Consider the following 24962-nt stretch of genomic DNA (forward strand, 5'->3'; position numbering starts at 1 on the left):
TCCATCAATTTTGAAAAAGTCTGTGATGAGTGGCAGGGAATCTTAGTCATTTGGTAATATGGCGCTGCAGTTAATGTTAGAAGTAGTCACAGAAGAGTGTGGCCTAGGACAGAGTCTTGTGGATATCCCAAGTTAGAGGATGAACAGAAGGCAAAGAAGGCATGGTCAGAGAAGTGGGGAGAAAGCCAGAGCGGTTGAGGATCCTGGAACTGAAGGAGAATGGAGAGAGTACATTGTCAAACACTTGTGAGCACTTAAGGAGAGTAAAAGACTAGGAAAGAGGAGGACCTATTTGTATTCTTCTGGTCATTTTTAATGGCCTTTTGGGGGTTTAATTTTTTTTTTCCTTTTGTAAGGAATTAAGAGGAATTTAGGAATTAACACAATAGGTGTGAACTGGCCCTGAAAACTGCAAGCAAAGGACCATTACAGATTCAAAGAGGAAGAGTATTACATGGATGTTTCTGATGTGTGCCCTATCTAAAACAGACAAAGCAAATGCAGTAGAACTGAAAAGTAACAATATTAGCAGAAGCTCAAAGCAGTTAAGTGCTTTGAGATGGAGATGAGGAGGAAGGAGACAGGATGGAATTTTATGCTAAAATAGAGTAAAAGCTAGACTTCCATTGTTTTTTTACCCACAAGTCTTAAACATACAAGTGGAAGAATAATACTGCACCAAACCAGATAGAAAAGATTGTTTTGCTTTAAAATTTTTAGATTTCGGGGCGCCTAGGTGGCTCAATGGGTTCAGCCTCTACCTTCAGCTCAGGTCATGATCCAGGGTTCTGGGATTGAGCCCCGCATCAGGCTCTCTGCGTAGCCGGGAGCCTGCTTCCCCTCCTCCCCCCGCCCCGCCTGCCTCTCTGCCTACTTGTGATCTCTCTCTCTCTCAAATAAATAAACTTTTTTTAAAAATAAATAAATAAATAAATAAATAACTTAGATTTCTTAATTTTCCTTGCGAAAGCCCTGATTACTGGAGTTTAATGCTATATTCCTTTAAGAGCTGCTGTTAATACCATTCTTAACTTTGTGCACAATATTCTCTTTTGGTCAAAATACAGATTTTAAAATCTGTACTGGGAATTTTGCATTCTTCAACCAGACACCGAGCTTTAGCTTTTAGTCCACCATCACCCCCACCCCCTGCAATCAGAATTATTATAAATCGTCCCACCCTTAGATTTCTAAGGTTGTGGAACTCAGCCACAGGTAACAATAGAAACAAAAGGACCTAAGAACAGCCAACCCACACAGGTGAGGAAATGTATCCTTCCCATTTGTCAATTCTGGACATTGATTGTATTTTATAATCACACTATGCTTTTATGTTGGGCGGAGGAAAAACTTCGGTTATATCTGTGTCACCAGGGAAGCCACTTGCTTTGGATTTGCGAGAGGGAGGCAGTTAAAATGCCTAACGGCCTTTTTCAAAGCAGCTTTTATTTTGAAGGAAGAGAACTCAGAGAATATTAAAACTCATAGGAAGGATTCCAAAAAGATAGGCAATCCTTATTTTAGAATGAACTATGAATTCTGAAGAGTTTTATGGTTATTATTCATCATCTGCGGGCGGGAAACCCCATTCATCTTTTTATTCGGTAGCCTCAGCTGTAGGGATGCCATTATTAAATGGCGTTTTCCAGAGGTGAGGAGGAAAACCTCCTCCCCAGAGGTTCGCCCCTGCCAACCAATCATGACACAGCCTGCTCCGAGTCCACACACACACCCCCCCCCACCCTGATAGACCCAGTGACGGAGTGTGATTGGTGCATAGTTGGGCTTTTATGGGAGGGGTTTCTTGTCACTCTTTCTGGCTTCCCTGCAGTTCCTTATTTGGTAGCTTTTGACAGAACTAGTCTTTCTTGCAGCTAAGCATCTTGACATACATTATTCATTAAACCCTGGAGCTCAGGGAGAAAAAGATGCAGACCCTTAGATGGTTAGATATTTCTTTACCACATGAATTTCCTTTATTCAGAATAGTTGTAGAATTCTGTTCCATTCTGGAGTTTTACAAATGGCATGTGTTCAATGGAAAGACGACTGGATGGCATCTAATGCAAGGCTTCCTTGTGTATACTTAATTACTAAAAATCTTTAAAAACCTACCCTCTGGCTTGCGGATATTGTTAAAAGTATCAAGGTTTTGAAGATATACATATTTTAGAACTTACTGTTTCTTTATATAATCAATCAAAAATGCCTGAAGCAAACTATTTACTGTCGGTGTCTTGGGGCTACATAAAGGTAAGATTTATTTAGCTCCTAATTGCTCTGATTATATAACATAGTTTTAATAAATTATAATGGAGTTTAGCTTTGTAAGCAGTGTTATTTTTTTCCTTAGATGTGAACTACAGAAGAAGTATGTGTTTTTAGTGGTCAAGATAACAGAAAATGTATGACTATTATTAGTTATAGTTTGCATGTTAAAATAGCTTTTTAATGTGCACTGATTCTTTTTGTCATAGGGTATAGATTTGAGTTGTGCTTTTAAATATCAAGGTAATCAAACAAAATCATTAGAAATAAATTATTGGGTCCAATTACTTACACACTGATGTAAGTAATTGGGTTCCAGTTCATTTGTAGCACTTAAAGTTCATGAAAATTAATTTGTGGCTCTTTCTAAAAATCTATACCACTTTAAGCTGATGAGTATTTTTTTTTTTTCATCTTTGGATATAATGCTCTAGATGACCTTAAAAAGTGGTATTACTTAACTATTTAAGTGATATATTATTAAAATGAAAACTTGATTATCTATTTGTAAAGCTGGAAAAAATATATAAGTTCATCTGATACTGCTATTTTTGTTAATCTCAGGAAATGAAATAATACACTGAATTTACTAAGATTCTGCTCTGCTTGGCAAGCCTCTTGCATGTCTCATGGTAATGCTAGCCTGGTGATCTGATCTCTGTAACAGAAGCAGGAAGTAGAGACACCTTTTTCAGCCCTAAATGAAGCATCACTTCAGAACTTGAAATCTCTGCTTGAGCCAATCAAAATACATAATTTTTAAGAATTCTTTTCTGTTTCTTTAAGGACTCTTAGACTGAAATATTTTTCATTTTCTTTGTTTCTTTTCAGAGGAACATCTTCCTTTTGCTGTGAAATTTTCTCACATTCTAAAAAAACTTATTTCAGTTTTAGTTGTCCAAGGAGTCATGATTCCCCACTTCCTTTTAAGTCAGTGGATGGCCCAGATTTTTTTAATTGTTTTGAGATATGCAGACTTCCTATTATTTGAATTTTGTTAGCCATTTTTGGCTTAAAAAATTTTTTAGAACAGAAAAGTATAAAAAGTAATAAAGGAAAATCCATAATTTCCCTAGAATTCATCTCTTAGCTTTCAGACAACTCATTTTTTTATATGCTTTGAAGGGCTTCATATTTGTATTATGATTATGAACAACACTTCCAAGAATCTAAATAGTTATAGAGCTTGTATTTTTGAGGAAAATTGTTGCTGGCCAGCCTTGTTTATGTTTTAATAGTATGCTGCTAAAAACACGTAAGAAGGGCAAATATAAATATATTTAGTCTTATGCATTTTGACAGATTTAATTTTATACAGCCAATGCAGTATTTGTTTTAGCTTTTAACGCTGATATCTACCAAACTTGTAATATATCACAGCACAGCATATTCAAATGATTTTTAGCAGAATATTGGCCGGGGCCAGGGGTGGGGCAGGATAAGCATTTTCTTAATGTTTGGCTTTACCACCTTCTTAATTATATACTAGGAGACTATAAAATGTACCCACGACATTGGCATGCATACAGGGATTATTATTTAAGAATACTCTAATTTTATTTTATTATTTAATTTTTCTTCCTCAACAGTTTTAAGTGTAGAACATAAATTGGAAAATGGGAGTTTAAAAAGCAAAATATAGAATTGATTTCAAATGTATTTTCATTTTTTGTTTATGCTTTACATGCTGCATGCAGACATTCTCATGCATAATGAGAACAAAGGATTTGAAAAAGCATTCACTTAAATCTTCCTCTTTTCATTTTTGGAACAGTAATTCTGTTTATTATTTCATACTGTTTAGACTAAAAGCAATCAGAATAACTCATCAACAGAAAATATTTAGAGGTCACTTTTTAAAATATCTAAATGCTCAATTAAATTGTTCTGCAACTTGCAACCAGTTTTTTTGGTGTTTTTTTGTTTTTCCTTTTGAAAATCAGTTCTGTGTTGTATCTCTTCTAAATCTCTAAATTGAGGACTGTAGCAATGTTCTGGGAAAAACATTTTATTACCTTTTCTAATCATTTTCCTTTCATGATATTTTTGTGCAGTCACCCTAATAAATGGTATATAGTTATCTTAAATAAGAGAAATTCCAGTTACATTTTAAAATGATTGTTGAACTGTTTCATGTCTTGTTCTTTAGTACAGCCAGCTCTACACTCCAAAATCATACTGTAAGTTATTAATTTAGCTTCCCTGAAAGTTTTAAATCAACAGAAAAAAAAAAAGGGAAGCAATTTTAACTTCTTTTAGAAAATGCTCTATGTTATAACTGAATTGACTCTGAAAATTGTCTTTAAGAAATCTCCCACACCCTTTCCCTTGGGATGAAAGAGGACTGCTAAAAATACTGTCTCTTTTAATCATGTTAAAAGGAAATATTGCCTTCCCTAGAGCACCTGACAAACCTTGGCAGGGATATAGGTGTGCACTGAAGGGTTTCTCCACCCCACACTTCTGGGTTTTGAACAACAGCATAAAGGTAGTCTGGGAATAGATGTATATGTGCAGATATAATCAGTACGTGTACAACCTATAATTTATCAGTCTGTAGAATAGATTTCCTTGCACTGGTGTTTCTTCCCTTAGTTATCTGTATTGACTGGCTGTTATGAGGGATTATATAAACAAACTGCCAGGAAAATTACAATTCATTATTTATATTATTCCAGAGAATCCAATAATTTGTATTATGGATCTGCAGGTACCGTGTAATTTTTTCTGCTGGGCATATGGCAACATAGTCCTCATACTAGGTTGCTTCCAAGTTAGAAGGTAGTTTTATGGGAAAACTGGGTCCCTATCTAACTTTTCCAACTGCATCCTCCCCTACCCTCAGGCTTACATCATTTTTCGTTACACGGAGAGAAATGCATGGAGGGCAGTTAGACAGCAGGGCTGAATAGACTGAAGAGGGCCTGGGAGTGGCTGAGAGACCCGCCTAGCATGCCCCCCTTTCCAAAACATACTTTGTCACGACCAGGCAGTTCTTTTTTTTTTTTTTAAGATTTTATTTATTTATTTGACAGACAGAGATCACAAGCAGGCAGAGAGGCAGGCAGAGAGAGAGGAGGAAGCAGGCTCCCTGCTGAGCGGAGAGCCCGATGTGGGACTCGATCCCAGGACCCCGAGATCATGACCTGAGCCGAAGGCAGAGGCTTAACCCACTGAGCCACCCAGGCACTCACAACCAGGCAGTTCTTACTGGCAACTTTTAAGTCCTATCACAGACAATTTCAGGTCAAAGAGATATTTCACTCATTATATGTTTTAAATGTTTAGCAGAGTCTCTTTTGATTTTGTTTGCCTAAAGAGTAGATTTTTCCAAGAGTAAATTTCATTTGTTGAGAAAGGATTTATGTACCTTCAGGCCTTGCTAATTGTATTTTTGTTATAATTTTGGGAAGCTTAGTTATCATCTCCTGTGTGAATAATATCCTAAATTACTTCCTGGAATGGGTAGGAGAACTAAATGTTTATATGTGTATTTTTTTGGTGGGCATAACTAGTCAGATCTTCCATCTGTTTGTCCTGTAATGATAAAAATCAGCTATCACTATAAAAGGCCCAGGGAACTGGGAGGTAGAAGGAACTCAGTGTTAAGCACCTGCCATGTGCCAGGTAAAAAACAAGATAGTTTCTGTTAGCTCATTTAATTGGTTACTAGCTGATAACTTAACTCAATATAGCTTTATGAAAAATGGACCAAAAATGTTTTGAACGCTATTATAAATGTCTTCATGAATATTCTTAGGAGACCCAGATTTTTCCCAGCAGATAATAATGTATAATGCTGAGTGAAAACAGGCAGCGGCCTATGTTTTGTACACTGCATGATGCCAATTTAAAATATATGGAAATAAATGTTAGGAAAAAAGACATAGATGGAAATATAGGTAATTATCTATGGTTATCTCTGAGCAATGGCAATATAAATGATTTCTAATTTTTTCTAGATAGCTTTCTAGATTTTCTCTATCTTGCATGTACTTTATAATCAGAAAAATGTTATTGAAAAAAATACATGAACAAAAAAATGAACTTTATGTTTCTGAGTTCGAGAGTAAGCTCCCTAGGCCTATAAATTAACAATCCAGAAAAATTAATATTGGTTATGGCCAGTTCTTCAGTTTTGGCTACAGGAGAAGGCTAATACACATTTGTTACATCCTGCAGTCTGTTGGAATGTTTTTATTGATCTCCCTCAGTACTTTTGTGATAAATTGCTGTACCTAATCTAAATGGTCAATAAGACTGACTTTGGAAGTGATTTGCCAAATTGGTTTGAGTTAAGACACCTTGGCATAAATTATCCCGAGAAGCAAGATTTTTTCATAAATTCTAATAAACTAAATACTGAGTTAGAATTACATTTCAAACATTATTAAATGGTGAATTTACTACTCTCTTTTCCCAAGACTTAAATGAGAATTTATGGTGAAATATAAAATTCTAAAGGCTACTGAACATTAGAGTAAAATGTGTTTGACTTTTTTGATCAAATACCTAATAGTAATCTATGTAATAGATAAAATTATTGTTTCTGTATGTTAAGAGAAGTATTAAGGCGTACTTAAAGGACCATCTGGGCTATTTTGGGAATCAAAAGAAAACATAATAACAAACAGCTGATAGATGGAAAAGCATAAAGTCTTGGAAAATCTTGGATTTGGGTAATGCTATGCAACGGTTATAAGTTAATTCCAGTGTTTCTTAGGATAAAGTAGGTACTATGGCATCAGTAAAATAAATTGTGAAGTAATGAAGTTGAGTATTGAAAATTGACCAGTTTTGTATTTATATAACTTTAGAGAAATGGATTGGTAAATCCCACGGATATTGAGAAACAAAAGATCTTTTTCCTTCTACTTGAAAATACTTTAAAAGGAAAAAGTATATAGTATCCAAATATTTTACTTCTCTAAAGTTCTGAAAGAATACTCAAATAAATCTATTCACTTTTGCTTTGGGGTAAAAGACAACATTTTAACCTCTAACCAGTATACATATTAATTTCTGCAAATGACAAATTAATTGATAAATCATCTTCTGTTGTGTGGCAGCGCATATGTGTACCAATAAATTAGTTTTTTTCCTTCTCTAAATACTAATGATACACCTGATTTTTTTTATTCCTCCCCCCTTAATTAATGTCCTTGAGTATCTAAATCTGTGCTGCATGTGGCTATTTAAATTTAAATGAAATAAAATTCAAAATTCAGCTCCTCATTTTCACCTAGCTACATTTCAAGTGCTTGATAGCCACATGTGACTAGTGGCTACAGTAATGGACAGCTCAAATTCTAGAACTTTACAACATTATAGAAAGTTCTATTGGATTTCACTGATCTAAACTGTCAGGACAATTTAAAAATTCTTGGGCATGTTTTCTGTATCTTGCAATATGCTCGTGTTACCTCAATTACACGTTCCTCTTAGGCTGCTTCATTTTATTTTTCTGTTTTTCAGTTTAAAAGGATGCTTAATCGGGAGCTCACCCATCTCTCTGAAATGAGTCGGTCTGGAAATCAAGTGTCAGAGTATATATCAAACACATTCTTAGGTGAGAATAATAATTTAAATACAATTCTAAAGTTTTCTTTTGAGTTGTTTGTTTTTGGAGGTGGATTAGGACACCAACAAATCATTTTGGAAACCAAACGAGTGTTAGGAATTCAGTTCATTTGTTTTCATTTATCCTATTAATAATTTGAGTGTCTAAGCCTCTAAGGTTTGGAATCTAAGGTGACAAAGTACATTTTTTATCTTTTAATTTTATTCAGGACTTTGGTGATTCTCTGGATTAAAGTTGTAGGTTCCCAGTTTTTCCAAAGCACTAAACCATAAAATGTGTTTTACAGAGAGATCTACACATGCACTCAACAAATTCTTGTTAAATTCCAGACACTGCTGAGCATTTGGTAATGATAAATTAGAAATGGTCCCTGCCATAATGAGTTATAGTCTAATGAACACCAAGCCTGGTAGACTGATGAGGCAGATATAATACAACCACTAAAGAAAAGCTTGCTGATAATAATAGTTGATAGTGTAGTGGACTGAGACACCACCCCACCCCCCTTCCACAAAGAGAAAATTCATTTAGTGAAAGTCATCAATGTGAACACATCCTTGATTTGAATTTACTTTCAAAACAAAATTGCTATAATATCTAATTAGCACTTTCACTAAAGAGACATTTATTGAACACATGCTACATGCAAGGATGAGTTAGAGGAGCTCACTGCCTTGAAATAGTTAATGAAAATATTGAGGCATCCAATGTCTTTTATTTGAAAACAACAATTAAATCTGACAGTTCCTTATCAGATGATACTGGAAATGTCCTGTGTTCCACTTGTTACATCATAAGCATTATCTCACTTTAGTATAGAAAATATAAAATAGCAAAATATAAGTCATTCAAATATACTGTTTGTATTCTTACATTATGACCCATTTCAATAAGCCATTAGGTTCACCCAGTGCTGCTTTTATAGTGTGTATGAAATTCCTTCCTCTTCAAAATAGGTATTAAAACTAGAATCCTTAGTTGGAAAGAGCAGTTTCCAAGTCACTAAGTGAATTTCAAACAGGGACAGAGTTGATGAACAGTGGAAATAACCAGTATGTTTTGCTTTTTCCAAGTCTGCTATCATAAGTCTTGCAAAAAAAATATATATGTGTGTGTGTGTGTGTGTGTGTGTGTGTGTGTATACAGCATTCCATCCAGTTAGCAACCACTGAATACATTTGATGTTAATTATTTTGCAGTGGGATTTATTTGCTCAGTTTTGTGTTGGAGGGTATCACAGTAAGTCCACATCAGATTATAAATACTCAACTTTCTTGGAAACATTTTCTGGAACATGTCATGATTAATGAAAACCTGTCCACTTAAAGACATTATGATTAAAAAGTAGCAACTCAGGTAGACTTCACAATAACTGTAGAACCTTTTCTAAATTTCTTCAGATAAGCAACATGAAGTGGAAATTCCTTCTCCAACTCAGAAGGAAAAGGAGAAAAAGAAAAGGCCAATGTCTCAGATCAGTGGGGTCAAGAAGTTGATGCACAGCTCCAGTTTGACGAATTCAAGCATCCCGAGATTTGGGGTTAAAACTGAACAAGAGGATGTCCTTGCCAAGGTACGATGATTTTAAGGATTGTGGTCATAACATGTTGGGTTGCCTTTTAATGAGTTTTAATTCTTTCTCTTTTAAATAGGTAGACTAGTTCATTAATTTGTGGGGTCCTTTTTCTTTGAAAGTGGCAAAGTACTTTATAAAGCTCTTTACAAATTATTTGAGGGTTATTAATATGTAGATTTAGGTGGTTTAGAGTATGTGTTTGTTGCTTTTTTACATCTCCATTTTTGATTGTTTGACCTTAGAGAGTTAGAAATATTTTATATCTTTTGGGTTTCAGGAGAATAGTAAAGGTTTTGTAAATAGATTTCATATATTGAAAAAATGCTTTGAAATTGATAGTCAAAGTATCTAACTACATTGTATTGTCAAAGTCGTAAGGTTAAGACATACTATTCAGTTTTCAGTACCTTTAAGTGGGTTTACCTAAAAGTTTGCCTGTACTTACCAGGTGCATACGTTACATTTAAACTGAATCTTTTTTTTTTTTTTAAACCTAACACTCTTTTTATTAAGAGTTTTTATTAACACTCTTTTTATTAAAACGTTAAGGTCAGTAACATTTAAATGAATATGTTTATTGATTTATATTCTTCTTCTGCTTCCTAATTTTCTCAATCTTTCTGTAACCCCAGGAACTAGAAGATGTGAACAAATGGGGTCTTCATGTTTTCAGAATAGCAGAGCTGTCTGGTAACCGGCCTTTGACTGTTATCATGCATACTATTTTTCAGGTAACGTGTTAAGTTCTAACACCTTTCCTTTATTGGGTGACATAATGTCTAGTCTGTGAAATCTGCTTGAGTCTTCTCTTCTTTACTATTCACCCTTTTTTGTTTATTTGATTTTTTTTTTTCTTATTTGCCCCTTTACCAAGGGACAAATAGTAACAAAGTATGGAGTGTGGGTCAAACAGAAGTAAAACAGTTTTGTTATTTTTTCCACTCTAAGAAGTCATGTGGGGAAATTGAAGCAATTCATTAAAGCAAGAGTTTAAAAATCATCTACACGATCCTGATTTGCATAGAGTGGAGTATGAACTAAAAAATGAATAAGCCCCTTGGTGACTAACCTTAGCATGTAATTTCTTGAATTGCTGTTTCTTGTACTGCTCTCTTTTCCATACCAGTTTCCCCTTCTTGTTGAGCTTTTGCCCCAGCTCAGGATTAGGATATAAATGAGGACTTGAGACTGTAGACACCCTGGGACTGGCATAGCATGTTCCAACCCTAGAGAAAATGTTGAGTTTCGGTTGTTGTGATCCATTAGCTAAATCAGTGATACTGGGTTAAAGTTGCCTTCATGATTATCAGACACAGACACTTTGACAGTTGGCAGCTCATTCCTGACACCGTACCTCTTGACGTGGGCAACGTGGGCCCCCAGAAGGACAACCCTACCCTTGCTTTGTCCCCAGAGCCCCTGGATATTCTCAAAATGTCTCCATTTCCCTCGCTAGACACTACAAGGGGTGCTATTTTTATTTCCGGGTTATCCATAGGTGACACCGGTGTGATTTTTCTGTTAACACATCTATGGAAAATGTTTTTATGTGAAAACAAGATGTTAAGAGGATTTCCTTTCCTACAGGAACGGGATTTATTAAAAACATTTAAAATTCCAGTGGACACTTTAATTACATACCTTATGACTCTGGAAGACCATTACCACGCTGACGTGGCCTACCACAATAATATTCATGCTGCAGATGTCGTCCAGTCGACACACGTGCTATTATCTACACCTGCTTTGGAGGTAAATCTGTTTTCTAAAACTTTGAGACCACTAACCTGCCACTCATAAACATCTCTTAAATTTTTATACTGGAGGGTGGGTAGGGGATAAAATTAATGGCTTCATTGGAAGTATGTTGAGTTATAGGGAAAAAATGTTGTGATTAATAAACAGTTCAGTCTTTGATGAATTTTTCAAAGATTGATCGAAGTTTTGGGGATTCATCTGTTCACAATACTGCTTCTTTAAAATGACCTAGTAGACATTCCATAAAGTATATCTAGCTTATTCAGTTTTAGTTAGTTTCTTTTAAATTTAGCCTGATGCCTTCTACATTTATATTTCAAAGGATGATATTATTTATAAAGTAGAGACATGTTTTGATATTTTTCATGGAATTTTTCAGAAAGAAACACATCTTTAATTCTCTCAGATTTTAAGAAGTTCCAGTGAATGTTTATTAAGATAATTTGATTTCCTTAATCATTTGGGGGAAAGATTCTCTTTTGCTAATATATTTTATAGTTCAGATTGTTTTCATCATAAAATTGCATTAATATTTCATCATCTGAGTGAGTGGTTTTTTACTGAGGGTGGTTCCTCCCTATTCCTCCTGCCCTGACCCCCACCTGCCAGGGACATTTGATAATATGTAGAGACATTGTTGTCTGTCTCAAGTTGGAGATAGATGCTTCTGACATCTCATGCTTCAGGCCAGGGGGGTCCTGATACTACACTGCACAGGATAGCCTCCCACAACAAAGAATAATCTGGCCCCAAATGTCAATTCTGCTGAGATAGAGAGTCCCTGGTTTGAATGAAAGAAAATAATTTCTCATGTCATTAATTTTATGTACATTTTCAGGACATCCTTAAACATCTTAAATACTTTTAAAATAAGCTATTAAATATTTTGAACCTTCATTCTGTTTTCCAACACGTTCTAGGAAGTAATTTGCAATTTGTATATACCTTTCATTGTATTATTACAGGATGATAATGCTATCTGTCGGATTTTACAGGCTGTGTTTACAGATTTGGAGATTCTTGCAGCAATTTTTGCCAGTGCAATACATGATGTAGATCATCCCGGTGTGTCAAATCAGTTTCTCATCAATACAAGTGAGTGAAGTTTCTTTATTTTTGCAGAAAAAAATATTTTTCCTTTTATGTCTTAGAATGACCGAGCTTGTTTATAAACTTGGGATGTTTCCAGAGCTGTAATGTTCTTTTGGGATGTGTAAATGTGCATTTTATTGATCGTGTGTGTTAATGTAACCTAGCTCTGAAAATTACCGTTTTTATCCTATGAGGCTTATGTTGTTTGAAAAACATGCATTTCAGTACTTCTCTAGAAATAATGTGTTGGTAGAAAAGGGTAATCAGAAGTGAAAGTTCGCAGAAAGATTTAGATAGTTACATTGTCCCTAAAGTTTTAAATAAAAACAGGAAAAGTTAAACCTTCCTCACTCTATGTAGGTTGTCATTTCATCCTCTTCAGAGGCTATGATTACTCTTTCCTCATACACCACCATGCCCAGCTCTGCTCTTTCCTTTTTACATCACATCTCTTTGACTTATTATCTCTTTTGACTTCTCTTTTATTTAAATATATTTTTTTAAGATTTTATTTATTTATTTGACAGACAGAGATCACAAGTAGGCAGAGAGGCAGGCAGAGAGAGAGAGAGGAGGAAGCAGGCTCCCTGCAGATCAGAGAGCCCGATGTGGGGCTCGATCCCAGGACCCTGGGATCATGACCTGAGCCGAAGGCAGAGGCTTTAACCCACTGAGCCACCCAGGCGCCCCTTATTTAAATATTTTTAACCATTAAATTTTTTCTCACCCATGACATCTCATCAGATAAGAAGTCAACACTTGGGAAGCCTGGGTGGCTCAGTTGGTTAAGCATCTGCCTTCGGCTCAGGTCAAGATCTCAGGGTCTTAGAATCGATCCCCAGGCTCCCTGCTCAGCAAGGAATCTGTTTCTCCCTCACCTCCCAAACCCCCCAACCTCTCTGCTCATGCACATGCTTGCCTGCTCTCTCCCTCTCAAATAAATGAATCTTTATTTAAGAAAAAAAGGCAGGGTGCCTGGGTGGCTCAATGGGTTAAGCCTCTGCCTTCGGCTTGGGTCATGATCTCAGGGTCCTGGGATTGAGCCCCGCATAGGGCTCTCTGCTCAGCAGGAAGCCTGCTTCCCTCTCTCTCTCTGCCTGCCTCTCTGCCTACTTGTGATCTCGACCTCTCTTTCTTTCTCTCTCTCTGTCAAATAAATAAAATCTTTAAAAAAAAAGAAAAGAAAAGAAAAGAAAAAAAGGCATTACTGAATTAGGACATATGAGGAGTGGTAGAGACTGTTTAATATGGGGCATCTCTGACACACAGCTTCCTGGAAAACCTCTGTAGGGAATGTTTAGGTAGGCTTGCTTGAGCTATGCCTTTGCAAAGAGGTTTCAGTTTTACAAAATTTCTATTCTTTTAATATTTGAAGTGAATTGGTAAATGATTTAAATGTAGTATTATCTTATTTCTTCCTACTGTGGTAGATTAATGTTATAAATTCACATTTATGTACAAAAAGCAAAGTTGTTAGAGAAATTCTTATATCTATTAAAAATCTTCCCTTTTTTGCTATGGCATTGTGGATAGCAGCCTTCTCGTGACTAAAGATGTTGAACTCTGTGGCGTTTTTTCATTCCCCTTTTATTCCCTATACTTTGCTGTAGCCAGATTTAAAGAGGCAATTTAAATTAGCCTCACTTTGAGAGATTTAACTCAGATCTTTAAAATTATTTACATCTATTTTTTATATCTCGATCGCCTTTGGACTACTCTATAACAAAATGCACCTCTGTGACTCATTTTCTATGTAGGAGCATTGGGAAAGTCATGGATTTCCTGAGAGGTGTGGATACTCAAGTACATTTTAGAAGTTTGGCTTATGAACTTATTAACCCAGGATTGGAGAGGCTAACATCTCATGTTCAGCTATCTTATGAGAACCTATAATGGGGTGCTTTCAAGAGTCATCAAGGCATTACTCAGTATTAACACTTGAATATTTATACACATCGGCTGCAACTATGTGAGTTTAAAGCATCAGTGCTTAGGGTTGACTATCCTTGTGAGAAGGGCAGAGAGGTCATATGGTACAGTGTACTCTGTGCTGGCACTTTTCCGTAGCCTGACTGGATTTATTATTTTGATTTTTAAGCATGTCTTGATACATTCCTAATTTTACAAACACATAAAAATTTTGTTCTAATGTCAGCCTTTAAAAAAAGGCATGCAAAACATAGACTGGTGTGTTATCTTTGCATTCTATTCTATACAGTATTTTTGTTCTCTTATTGTAACATCAATAAAAAGAGGTTAGATTAAGAAGAGATTATTATCAGCTAAAACAACTGATAATAAAGTCAGTTTCCAAGTAATCTGATAATTTTTTAAAGAAAAATGAGAACCTGTTCTGTTATTCTCTCCTGTAGACCCCCTAAGTCAAATGAGCTTAGTCTGGTACTGGAGAACTTTGGCAGGTATTAAGGGACCCATGGAGTATGAAATTTAAGCTAGCAAGGCCTCAGTCCACAGATGAATCTGATACCCTCCAAAATTTGAGACTCTCAGATAGGTGAGATGAACAAATTTAGGGGACAATTATAAATACAGTGACAATGGCCAGCGGTGTCTGTTTAAGGTCATTTTGCTGATGAACCTGCCTGAGGTGGAAGGGTAACTAATCCTGCTTCTGGAAGTACTTTGTTATTCAGTGATGGTGTGATGATCTCCTTTCTCTGAGACCTCAGCAACACTGGGAGGTTAACAGTTCCCAGAGCAGCTTTGGATTGCTAATAGTTCCTCCCAGGCGGGGTGTGAAAAGGCTGTGTTATTCCTGAGAGAGTGAATCAGCATCATCACCTGGTACATGAAAGTATCCCCGAGTGGATCAGAGCCCCAAGTCAGTATAGAAATCACTGTCTTAGTTAGCTTTTGACTAGGTATCATGCCAGCAAGCATTTTATTTCAGGACACAGAAGAGCTTAATATGACCAGTAACACAAGTAAGTTTGAACTTCACAGCATTCTATAAAGCAGTCTCTCCCATAACTTGTAAACTTGCAATAAATAGCTTTGTAAATACTCGTATCAAAATTATGTGATTATTTTTAGTTTGCAGGAAATTCGTTATATGTAGATACACAGATAATAATTATATAATAACATATTACAGATACACAGATAGACAGACATTAAGTGTATGTTTTCTGTTTTTTTCATGGATTGATTGAGACTCAATGGTTCAGATTAGCACACTCTCAACTCTTACCTTGGAGCTGGTGCTGCCAACGTGTCCAAAGCCAAGGGTTGAATCTGTTTCTTATAATAGAGAATTCTAAAGACTTCTAATCATCACATTTACAAACCCCTAGTTGAGAGGTCGCTTGTTCTATTTTAAGGAGGCTACAGAGGCACAGTGAGGTTCTATGACATCCTCTGTTGGAAGGCTCTGGAGCTCACCAGGCTGCTTCCCATTCCTGGTACTCCTCTGCTTCTTAGTTGTAACAACAGTTCCCATAATTTGTTCCACTTGTAGGTGCCAAATGATTTGATACTAATGATACGTACATTCATGGTAAATTCATGGAGGTTTTGAAAACAGAGCATCAATGCTACAGGCAGAATTGATTAAGTTTTGTAAGCGATTTGGGGAATGGGGAAATCTGAGTAGGATTTTAAGAAGTTGAAATTCCAGGGTAGGAATCTGTATCAGTCTTTTTCAAAGATAGTAGGTGTAAATAAACCCATAAAATGTAAATAGCGTCATAAAGTTTTGTTGGAACATGCTGGGGAGTATTTATCATAACAAAAGCATTTGACTTCACAGAATTATTTTCTGAAACAATGTAGCACTGTCAAAAGTACAGAATATATATAGTAATAAATTTTACTTGGAAAACAAGTAATTTTTGTTTATCGAAAAGATGCCTAAATTTTAGGGGAAAAGATTTACTCACATTGGTCATGTGTTCAAAGCATACGGCTTTGACTTCCAAGAGTAGAGACATTTCACTACATTAAAGTGGAGCTGGATTTAGCTACCAATATACACAGTTTTATTCCTCTAGTCTCATTTTAAAATAAGTTTTCCATAGCTGTATCTGTGGATTATATATAGAATGTTATTTTTCTGCATAAATCTAACACTTTCAAAATAAGGATAACTTCATTTTTATCAAATGTGATTATATAGAAATACTACAGAGATTGATATTTTATTCAACAAAAAATACTGAGAGCCTTCTCTGTGCCAAACAACATTCTAGACATTAGGAATATATGGGTGAACAAGATAATGGCTTGTCTCTGAAGAGCTTGCCTTCCACTGGAAGAGACTCAACTGTAACACATGAATATCAGATGGGACTAGTCCAGTGGAGAAAAATAAGGCAAGTTACAGGCACAGGGCATTAATGAATTGAGCCAGTTTTAATCCTTTGTCCTTGGCAACTAGATCTTAAAACTACCACTTCCCTTCCCCATTTCAAGGAGAAATATTTTGTTCAGAAGTGCCAGGGAAACCAGACAACCATGCACATCACATGAATAACTTTTCGTTTTATACAGGGTCTTAAGTCTCTAGGCAGTCTTTGGCAGAGACTGTTAAGACTGTTAAGACTTGAACAGAGGGGTTAAGCGACAGTTGGTTAAGTGACTGCCTTAGGCTCAAGTCATGATCCCAGAGTCCTGGGATCAAGTCCTGCATCAGGCTTCCAGCTCTGTGGGGAGTCTACTTCTCCCTCTGATCTTCTCCCCTCTCATGCTTGCTCTCTCTCTCAAATAAATAAAAATAAAATCTTAAAAAAAGACTTGAACAGAGATAATGACAAGTCAGGTAGAATGTGATCAAGGCCAAATCAGTGATACAAAGTATTAAGCAGAAAGTGAGCAGTTCTGCCTGTAGTCACCAGGAAGGGCTTCATGCAAGAGGTTACTTATACTGGACCTTGAGGACAAAGAGGTTTCAACAGAAATGTTCTATAAACTATTTTCTCACCCTCCACCCTACCTTCCTGTACCTTAGTGCAAACTTTGAAGGCAGCTTCCTGGTAATTCCTGAACCTTCAAGGATTCTATATAGGAATGCTGCGGTAGCATCTTTGGAGAAAAACTTCTCTGGAGATGCAGAGTCTTACCTCCTTTATATGTGTCTATGTGCCTTCAGCCCTAAAGAAGAGTAGAAACTTAAATGACTACCCCAAGGTTCAGTTGCTTAAATGGTAACATGTGTTCATTTAAAAATTCGTGGTCTTCACCACCTTCTTGTTAATAGCCCCAAAACTGGAGGGAACGGTGACACCCACTCATAAGCAATCTTTCATCACCTTTCTGGCCAGTCTGGATTCTTAGTAAATCTCGGGAGCCAACAGCTTTCCACGGCAGGCTTAGTCAGGACTCTTGGACCACCCTCTGTGTGCAAGCGCATCTTTACATTGATTAGAATTGAGACTCATTGTTAGAGAATCCATACCACAGATCACCCTCCTCCTTAAAGTAATAACTCATCACCTTTTTCTTCTGCAGGATCCACAGCCTTATTTGCTTTCTTCTTTTTTCATGAGATATATAAACTAGCCCAGGTTTTTGCAAGCCTGAGTCAGTTCATGCAATAATGCCCCTTATCACTATGCATACTTATTCCCTTACAAGAACCCTGGACAAACCCTGATTTTGTCCAGTCAGAAAACATTTGCTTTCCTTCCAGTTTGTATCTTTTAATAGGAATCTACTGTAGAAACCATAATACCATGTGTTAAGATCCTATAGAGATGAATTTTTATGTTTATCATCTATAGATAAATGTTTACAGTTTGAAGCTTTCAGAGTCTATTTAAAAGTCAGACTTGACCAGATACTATCTGAATGAATGAATGAATGAATGAATACTATTGTTTTATCCCCCCAAAATAGACTATACACACCCACTTCTTGGTACTCTACACATCTCAGTTCCTGTGGTTTGGAAACAAAAATTTAGATGTGTAAACTCCTATTTCTATAGTACTGGTAAATTCATAGGACTTCACAAAAGAAATATGTCTACCTCTCTTCTCCTTCCTGGTTCCTTTAAAATAGTCATTAAGTAACGTTGGATATTTCTTTCTTAGGAATATATGTATTTCCCACGCATTAGTCAGAAAAAAAGATCAAATACATGTGCTTTTGGTCTTTACAGTGACCTAAGTGGAAACAGAATAAATCACAAATTGTTTTTAATGACCATCTTATGGAATCTTGTCTACTATTTATAGGAACTAGGAAAGAAGCAGGATCTTACTGCCTAAAACACACAGGTCCAGGGCAGTCATAAGGGAGAAGCAAAATCTTCATCACGGAGTTATGTAGGCAGCTGACCACCTGTCTCTGTGAAGTCATGAGCATTCAGGTGGGAAGGGCAGTGTATCTGTATGTAGTGACTACCATGATACTCAGAAAAGAACATGGAAAAAATGAGTAAAACTTTGACTTCCAAAGCTATGCTATGGGAAAAAATGAGTAAGAGCAGCATGAACACATCTAGTGTTGTTCATTTATTCCAGACTGTTCTTGAGTATAATCCTAAACCATATGATCCTTACATTCTATGAAATGTTGGGAAGGTGGTCCACAGTTAGCAGGAACATGACAATGTATGCTGTTGATATGTTCCAGCTGTTAAAAATGATGTCGTGTTCTGCTGCCCGTGGAGCCACCTGTGGTAGATCTGGAGGGGAGGTTCAAGAACATTTGGCCCAACTCCTCTTCCACTTTAGAAAAATGACAGTGGAGATCGATAGAATGAAATGACTTATCACATATCAGTGGCATTAGAACTCATTCCTAAGATTCCAGTGCCCTTTCCACTGTTAAATTAACTAGTGTATTCTGTCCGGGGCAGAGTCATATAATGGTAAAGCTAACAGAGATGTTGAGGGGACATTGCTTCTTAAACCCAAACTATGTCAGAATATGAAAAATAAGATAAACTCAGAAAAAAATGGCTTTGTTTATCGTCTCTCTCCTTTCTTTCTTTCAAGACTCTGAACTTGCCTTGATGTACAATGATTCTTCTGTCTTGGAGAACCATCATTTGGCTGTGGGCTTTAAGTTGCTTCAGGAAGAAAACTGTGATATTTTCCAGAATTTGACCAAAAAGCAAAGACAATCATTAAGGAAGATGGTCATTGACATTGTAAGTAGCTGATAAACACAAAAAAGAGAGTTGTAATGCAAGTGGTTTTCTAAAAGTGTAAGAATGAGATGAGTATTAGGTAAACAGAATCATGTGTTTCCAAACATCACACTGCCGCTTATATTCAAGAAGCCACCCGTGCTGCCAGCAGTGATGTTCCCTACTAGGTTTGCTCCTTCCAGCAGTTTAGAGTTCAGAATAGGAATGGCTTGCCCTTACCATTCTAGTTTGGTTTTCTAAATTTCTCCAGTCTTGTGGCAGGCAGGGAAAATGACTAACAAAAGCAGTTAATTCAAATGGATTTTTTTCCACTTGTGAAATGGAAAATAAATTTATGTCAGTAGATGGTACTATTTATGGACATCCATGACTTGTATTTATGCACAGTATTCACAGTGGTTACAAGACACAGGAAAAACTCTGGTTATCAGAAACGTACTGCGTTAAGCTTTGTACCTACAAAGGTAGGAGTTAAGGAGTTTTCTACTGTCTTGGAACAGCAGAAGACTCACCAGGTTCTGAAGTATTCTGTGAACAGTGTTGAGTTCCTTGGTCAGAGTCCAGGTACCACTTTCTAGTCCAAGGAATGGAAAAAACTTTGGAACATGTGCTGATTTTTTATCCACAGATCTCATCTTTTTCATTGTGAAAAAGTGGTTTTTCACTGTGAAAGTGGTTGCTGCTGCTAACCTTTTGTATATTGCACATTCTCATCTGGGCTTTCAGAAAACCCTCAGCAAAACAGAAGAGGCTGCCCAAAGGAGTAGTAGTACAGAATTCCCACTCACTGCTGTTAGATGCCATAGTGCTTTTCCATTTCCTTCACGTTCTGCATTAATGTTTTCATATGCAAATTTTGACTTATCCTCTGGACTTTGTTACTTATGAAAATACTCTTTTAAGGTACTTGCAACAGACATGTCAAAACACATGAATCTACTGGCTGATTTGAAAACTATGGTTGAAACCAAGAAAGTGACAAGTTCTGGAGTTCTTCTTCTTGATAATTATTCTGATAGGATTCAGGTAAAACATCATTTGAATTTGTTCTGTTTGTGTGCACATGTGTCCGTGTCTAACTTTGATAAGATTTCTGTTTCCTTTCTTGCATCTTACAATTTTAGTAATTTTAAGCAGAATTTTTTAAACCAAATTCTTAATTTTGAGAATTAACCAGATAAAACTATTAGCTTTTTTTAATTTGAATTTTCGTTTAAAAAAAAAACTAATATCTCACAAAACCGACCATTTAAGCAGCTCTGAACTTAATCAGCCATGCACACAAAAACAGTTTCTTATGATATTTTGGTACGGTGGAAGGGATATCGTTGGGGGCTGTTAATACAAGTGTGAACCATACATAGACACATCATAGTTGAGCTATTTGGAAGGAATCTTAAACTACATGTATTTCTAAGTGTCACATTCATCCACTGTGAGTTTCTAGTAAAAAAAAAGGGGGGGGGCAAGAAGAAGCAGGTGCTGAATAAAGCGTTTGTCACTTTTACTAGGTCCTTCAGAATATGGTGCACTGTGCAGACCTGAGCAACCCCACAAAGCCACTCCAGCTGTACCGCCAGTGGACGGACCGCATCATGGAGGAGTTCTTCCGCCAAGGAGACAGAGAGAGGGAGCGGGGCATGGAGATCAGTCCCATGTGTGACAAGCACAATGCGTCTGTGGAAAAGTCACAGGTGATGCATTAAGCATAAAGTTTTGCAGAGAGAGCACAACTCCAGCCTGAACATTTGATCACTTTTTATGCATGTCATATGGTATTTCATTGAGTCTTTAAAATTACTTTTTGACAGGCCAGAAAACTCTCATTCTTATGATTTTTATTCATATGGACATATATTCATTTCTCATGATATTATATCCATCCGTTATGGCTGTATTCATCTAGTATATATATAGAGAGAGAATTTGTCTATCTGAACTCATAAGTGAATTCAGTTATATGAAGCCATATAGAGTATCTGGTCCGACTTCAGTTATCTAGATTCACCTATAAATTGGCCATTCTAAAATAAAGTCCAGGTCTAATGCCTAAGCTCAACTCTGTAAACAAATGGAAATTGTTTACATCATAAACATACTCTTGAACTAAGAGTTCTTGCTAATTTTCACAAGTTAGTAACAACACTTTTATATGTACTATTGCCTGAAGTAGTGACTATTTTACCACACTCAGGCTAGAAGTCTTCTGTTCAGTGTTATGTTTGTGAGCCATGTTATATATTTTATATTTTAATGTAAACTATATATATATGTATATAAATTGATATCATTAGATACATAATCAGGTATTTGTGGGATCTAGTTCACCTTTTCCATTGTTTCTTAGTCCCAAGTCTTATGCTCATACCGGAATTTTTTTTAACTAGGTGGGCTTCATAGACTATATTGTTCATCCTCTCTGGGAGACATGGGCCGACCTCGTGCATCCTGATGCCCAGGACATTCTGGACACTTTGGAGGACAATCGTGAATGGTACCAGAGCACAATTCCTCAGAGCCCCTCCCCAGCACCTGATGACCAGGAGGAAGGCCGGCAGGGTCAAACCGAGAAGTTCCAATTTGAACTAACTTTAGAGGAAGATGGCGAGTCTGACACCGAAAAGGACAGTGGAAGTCAAGTGGAAGAAGACACTAGCTGCAGTGACTCCAAGACTCTCTGTACTCAAGACTCAGAGTCTACTGAAATTCCCCTTGATGAGCAGGTGGAAGAGGAAACAGTGGGGGAGGAAGAAGACAGCCAGCCCGAACCCTGTGGAATAGAAGATCATTCTCCTGACACGTAACAGTGCAAAGAATGTCACGCCTTTTCTTTCCTTTTTTTTTTTCTTTTTTTTTTCTTTTTTTTTAATTTAAGTAGAAAAATTGTTTCCAAAGTGCATGTCACATGCCACAACCATGGTCACACCTCACTGTCATCTGCCAGGATGTTTGTTGAACAAAACTGACCTTGACTACTCAGTCTGGCGCTCAGGAATATTGTAACCAGTTTTTTCACCTCCATGTCATCAGAGCAAGGGGGACATCTTCACGAACAGCATTTTAACAAGGTTTCAGCTTGGTAAGAGCTGACAGAGCGGAGAAAATCAACTCCACAATGTTTTCAAGGGAGTGTGGCTCATCGGGCAGCCCAAAAGTTGATAGGCTTTGGGGTTTCTTTTTTATTTGTTTGCAATATTTTCAGCAGAAAGAAGGCATTACACAGACAGAGTGAACCCATGGATGAAGCAACATACGTGTCAGGAATAGGACATAGCATGAATCTGTTACCAGGAGGAAGATGAGCCACAGAAATTGTATAATTTTCTAATTTCAAGTCTTCCTGATACATGACTGAACAGTGCAGTTCAGTGAGCTGCACTGACCTCTACATTTTGTATGATAATGTAAAACAGATTTTTTGTAGAGCTTACTTTTATTATTAAATGTATTGAGGTATTATATTTAAAAAACTATGTTCAAAACTTCATCTGCCACTGGTTATTTTTTTCTAAGGAGTAACTTGCAAGTTTTCAGTACAAATCTGTGCTACACTGGATAAATCTAATTTATGAATTTTACTTGGCACCTTAGAGTTCATAGCAATTAACTAATTTGTAGTGATTCATTGTTTTATATACCAATGACTTCCATATTTTAAAACAAAACCCAACTTCATGTTGCAGGAAACCCTTTTTGTAGGTCTTCATTTACTTTGCTTTCATTTCAGTCTTTTCCAATAAGCAGAGTTGCTCTCACTGACATTTTTTTTTCAGTGTACAAAGTGAATATTTGTTCTGTAATACTTTGATGTGCATTCTGTCTAATGTGTCTTAAGCCTCATAAACAATCATCAGTTGGTGTTGTCTGAAGCAAGTAAGAGATATATAAATACCCTGTAGCTAAAATGGTCAGTCTTTTTTAGATATTTTCCTACTTAGTGTCTTCGGGTAACTTTTTGCTGTGTCAGTAGACCCTCATTTCACAAGTGCATGTCTTTGTAATAACCCACATGTTTTATCCTCATTTTTATTGTTTTCACAGTCAGTTGTAGTAAGAAAACCTTTTTCCCCTTGTGCTGGTTTATTCTTTAGTGTGTGTTTGAAACTCTGTCCATGTTCACTAGATGGGGTCTTATCAAATATATCACCACCATTCTGATTGATGAAGAGAAGCAGGTAGTCTGGCTAGAGTCACCATTCTTTTTGACCACAAGGCCATATATAATGACTAACTTTTATTCTTAATTCATAGAGAAGAGTTAACAGCTAGCTAGGTGACTTTTAATAATATTAGCAGAATCTATTAACAAACACCGATACAACTAATGCTCTTTTGTTTCCATGATTTCACCATAAGATTAAGAACTATATGAGGAATATTCTTGAAAAGTGGTTTTAAGTGTAGCAACTACTCTTCCTTAATGGACACCAAGTAATGTAGAAATTGCTTTCTCAGTTATCATTGGTCCATAAGTATGTCTTATAGAGAAGATCTTTAAATGCACTGAGGGAAAGAAGTTGATGATGCCAATGGCACCAGAGGTTTGGTAATGTAACACCACCCTAAAATATTAGGTTGGGTAAAAAGATTCTACGTAAGTAACAGAGATGGTTCTTGGCTGCATTTAGCACCAAGAAATGTATTACAATTTTTGAGATTGTTTCCCAGTATTTACCTTCATTTGGCATCCTGGGGTACTTATTTAGTTTGGACTCTTCCCATTTCAGCTGTTAATAAAGTATTTGCTTTCTCTTTGAAGAATTTGGAGCCCAAATAATCATTTTTCACATTCATATCCAAGAATTGAAATAGAGACCAAAAAGATTATCTGTCTAAATGGACAATAAATAGTCAAGAAAAATTGTAACCCTGGACAACATTTATATTTGGAATTTCTCCAGGAGTCTACTGGACTAATAACTAAGTCATCAGCCAAGAAAATGATCCAAAGCTGAAGATAGTCCCTATTTTAATACCCTGACATCCACAGGGGAAACTTTGGTAGAATAATTATGTAGCTCAGATCTGTTCTTAGAGAAGAACAGGAATCAACTAATTAATTATCAGATTTCCACTCTCCTCTCCCTGAAAAAAAATCAGTAATCTTTCAAATAATGTCCTGTGTTTAGCCAGGTGGTTTCACAAGAACATTTGGAAACTTGTTTAATTTAATTTGCCCTCGATGGAGGTATAGAAGAAAAGGCAAACAATCTAGAGCTTATTCCTTTATCCAAAATATTGTCATTCCCTCCTCTCACTAATGCTTGGTATTTCCCCCACAGAGTGCCTAAAATTTTAATAATAGTAGGAAAAAAATTAAAGTAGCAATATATCACAAATATATCACAATATATCACACAATATATCACAAATCCAGACCTGAAAGGTTTTGTAACTGGATTGAAAAACAAAGGGTTTTTTGTTTTGTTTTGTTTTCCAGTTTGTTGGTTTATAATGGTCACATGTTGTGAGGATACTCACCGATGGACAATCAAATTGTACAAAAGGCATACATAATATCCAAGAGACAGGGACTAATGCACTGTACAATCTGCTTATCCTCTCCCTTCTTT

At 36.3% G+C, this 24962-nt stretch overlaps 1 protein-coding gene across 11 annotated transcripts in view; it reads left to right on the top strand.

Moving 5' to 3' along the window:
• PDE4D (phosphodiesterase 4D) overlaps positions 1–24147 on the top strand; it is a 1277424-nt gene extending 1253277 nt beyond the window's left edge. For 9 of the 11 annotated variants that reach the window (XM_032850069.1, XM_032850078.1, XM_032850089.1 and 6 more), the window contains 9 exons: positions 7744–7837; positions 9250–9422; positions 10058–10156; positions 11013–11177; positions 12179–12278; positions 19235–19389; positions 20293–20415; positions 20901–21083; positions 21777–24147. In XM_032850069.1, coding sequence (XP_032705960.1) covers positions 7744–7837; positions 9250–9422; positions 10058–10156; positions 11013–11177; positions 12179–12278; positions 19235–19389; positions 20293–20415; positions 20901–21083; positions 21777–22193 — 1509 coding nt within the window. In that variant the 3' untranslated portion in view covers positions 22194–24147. Of the gene's footprint in view, positions 1–1239; positions 1261–1897; positions 2254–7743; positions 7838–9249; positions 9423–10057; positions 10157–11012; positions 11178–12178; positions 12279–19234; positions 19390–20292; positions 20416–20900; positions 21084–21776 lie in introns of those variants that run through there. The other 2 variants (XM_032850141.1, XM_032850120.1) reach the window with 2 other exon arrangements.
• Positions 24148–24962: the final 815 nt, after the last annotated feature.

This window comes from Lontra canadensis, unplaced genomic scaffold (genome assembly GCF_010015895.1).
Source record: "Lontra canadensis isolate GAN:19392208 unplaced genomic scaffold, GSC_riverotter_1.0 scaffold4, whole genome shotgun sequence".
Lineage (NCBI taxonomy): Eukaryota > Metazoa > Chordata > Mammalia > Carnivora > Mustelidae > Lontra > Lontra canadensis.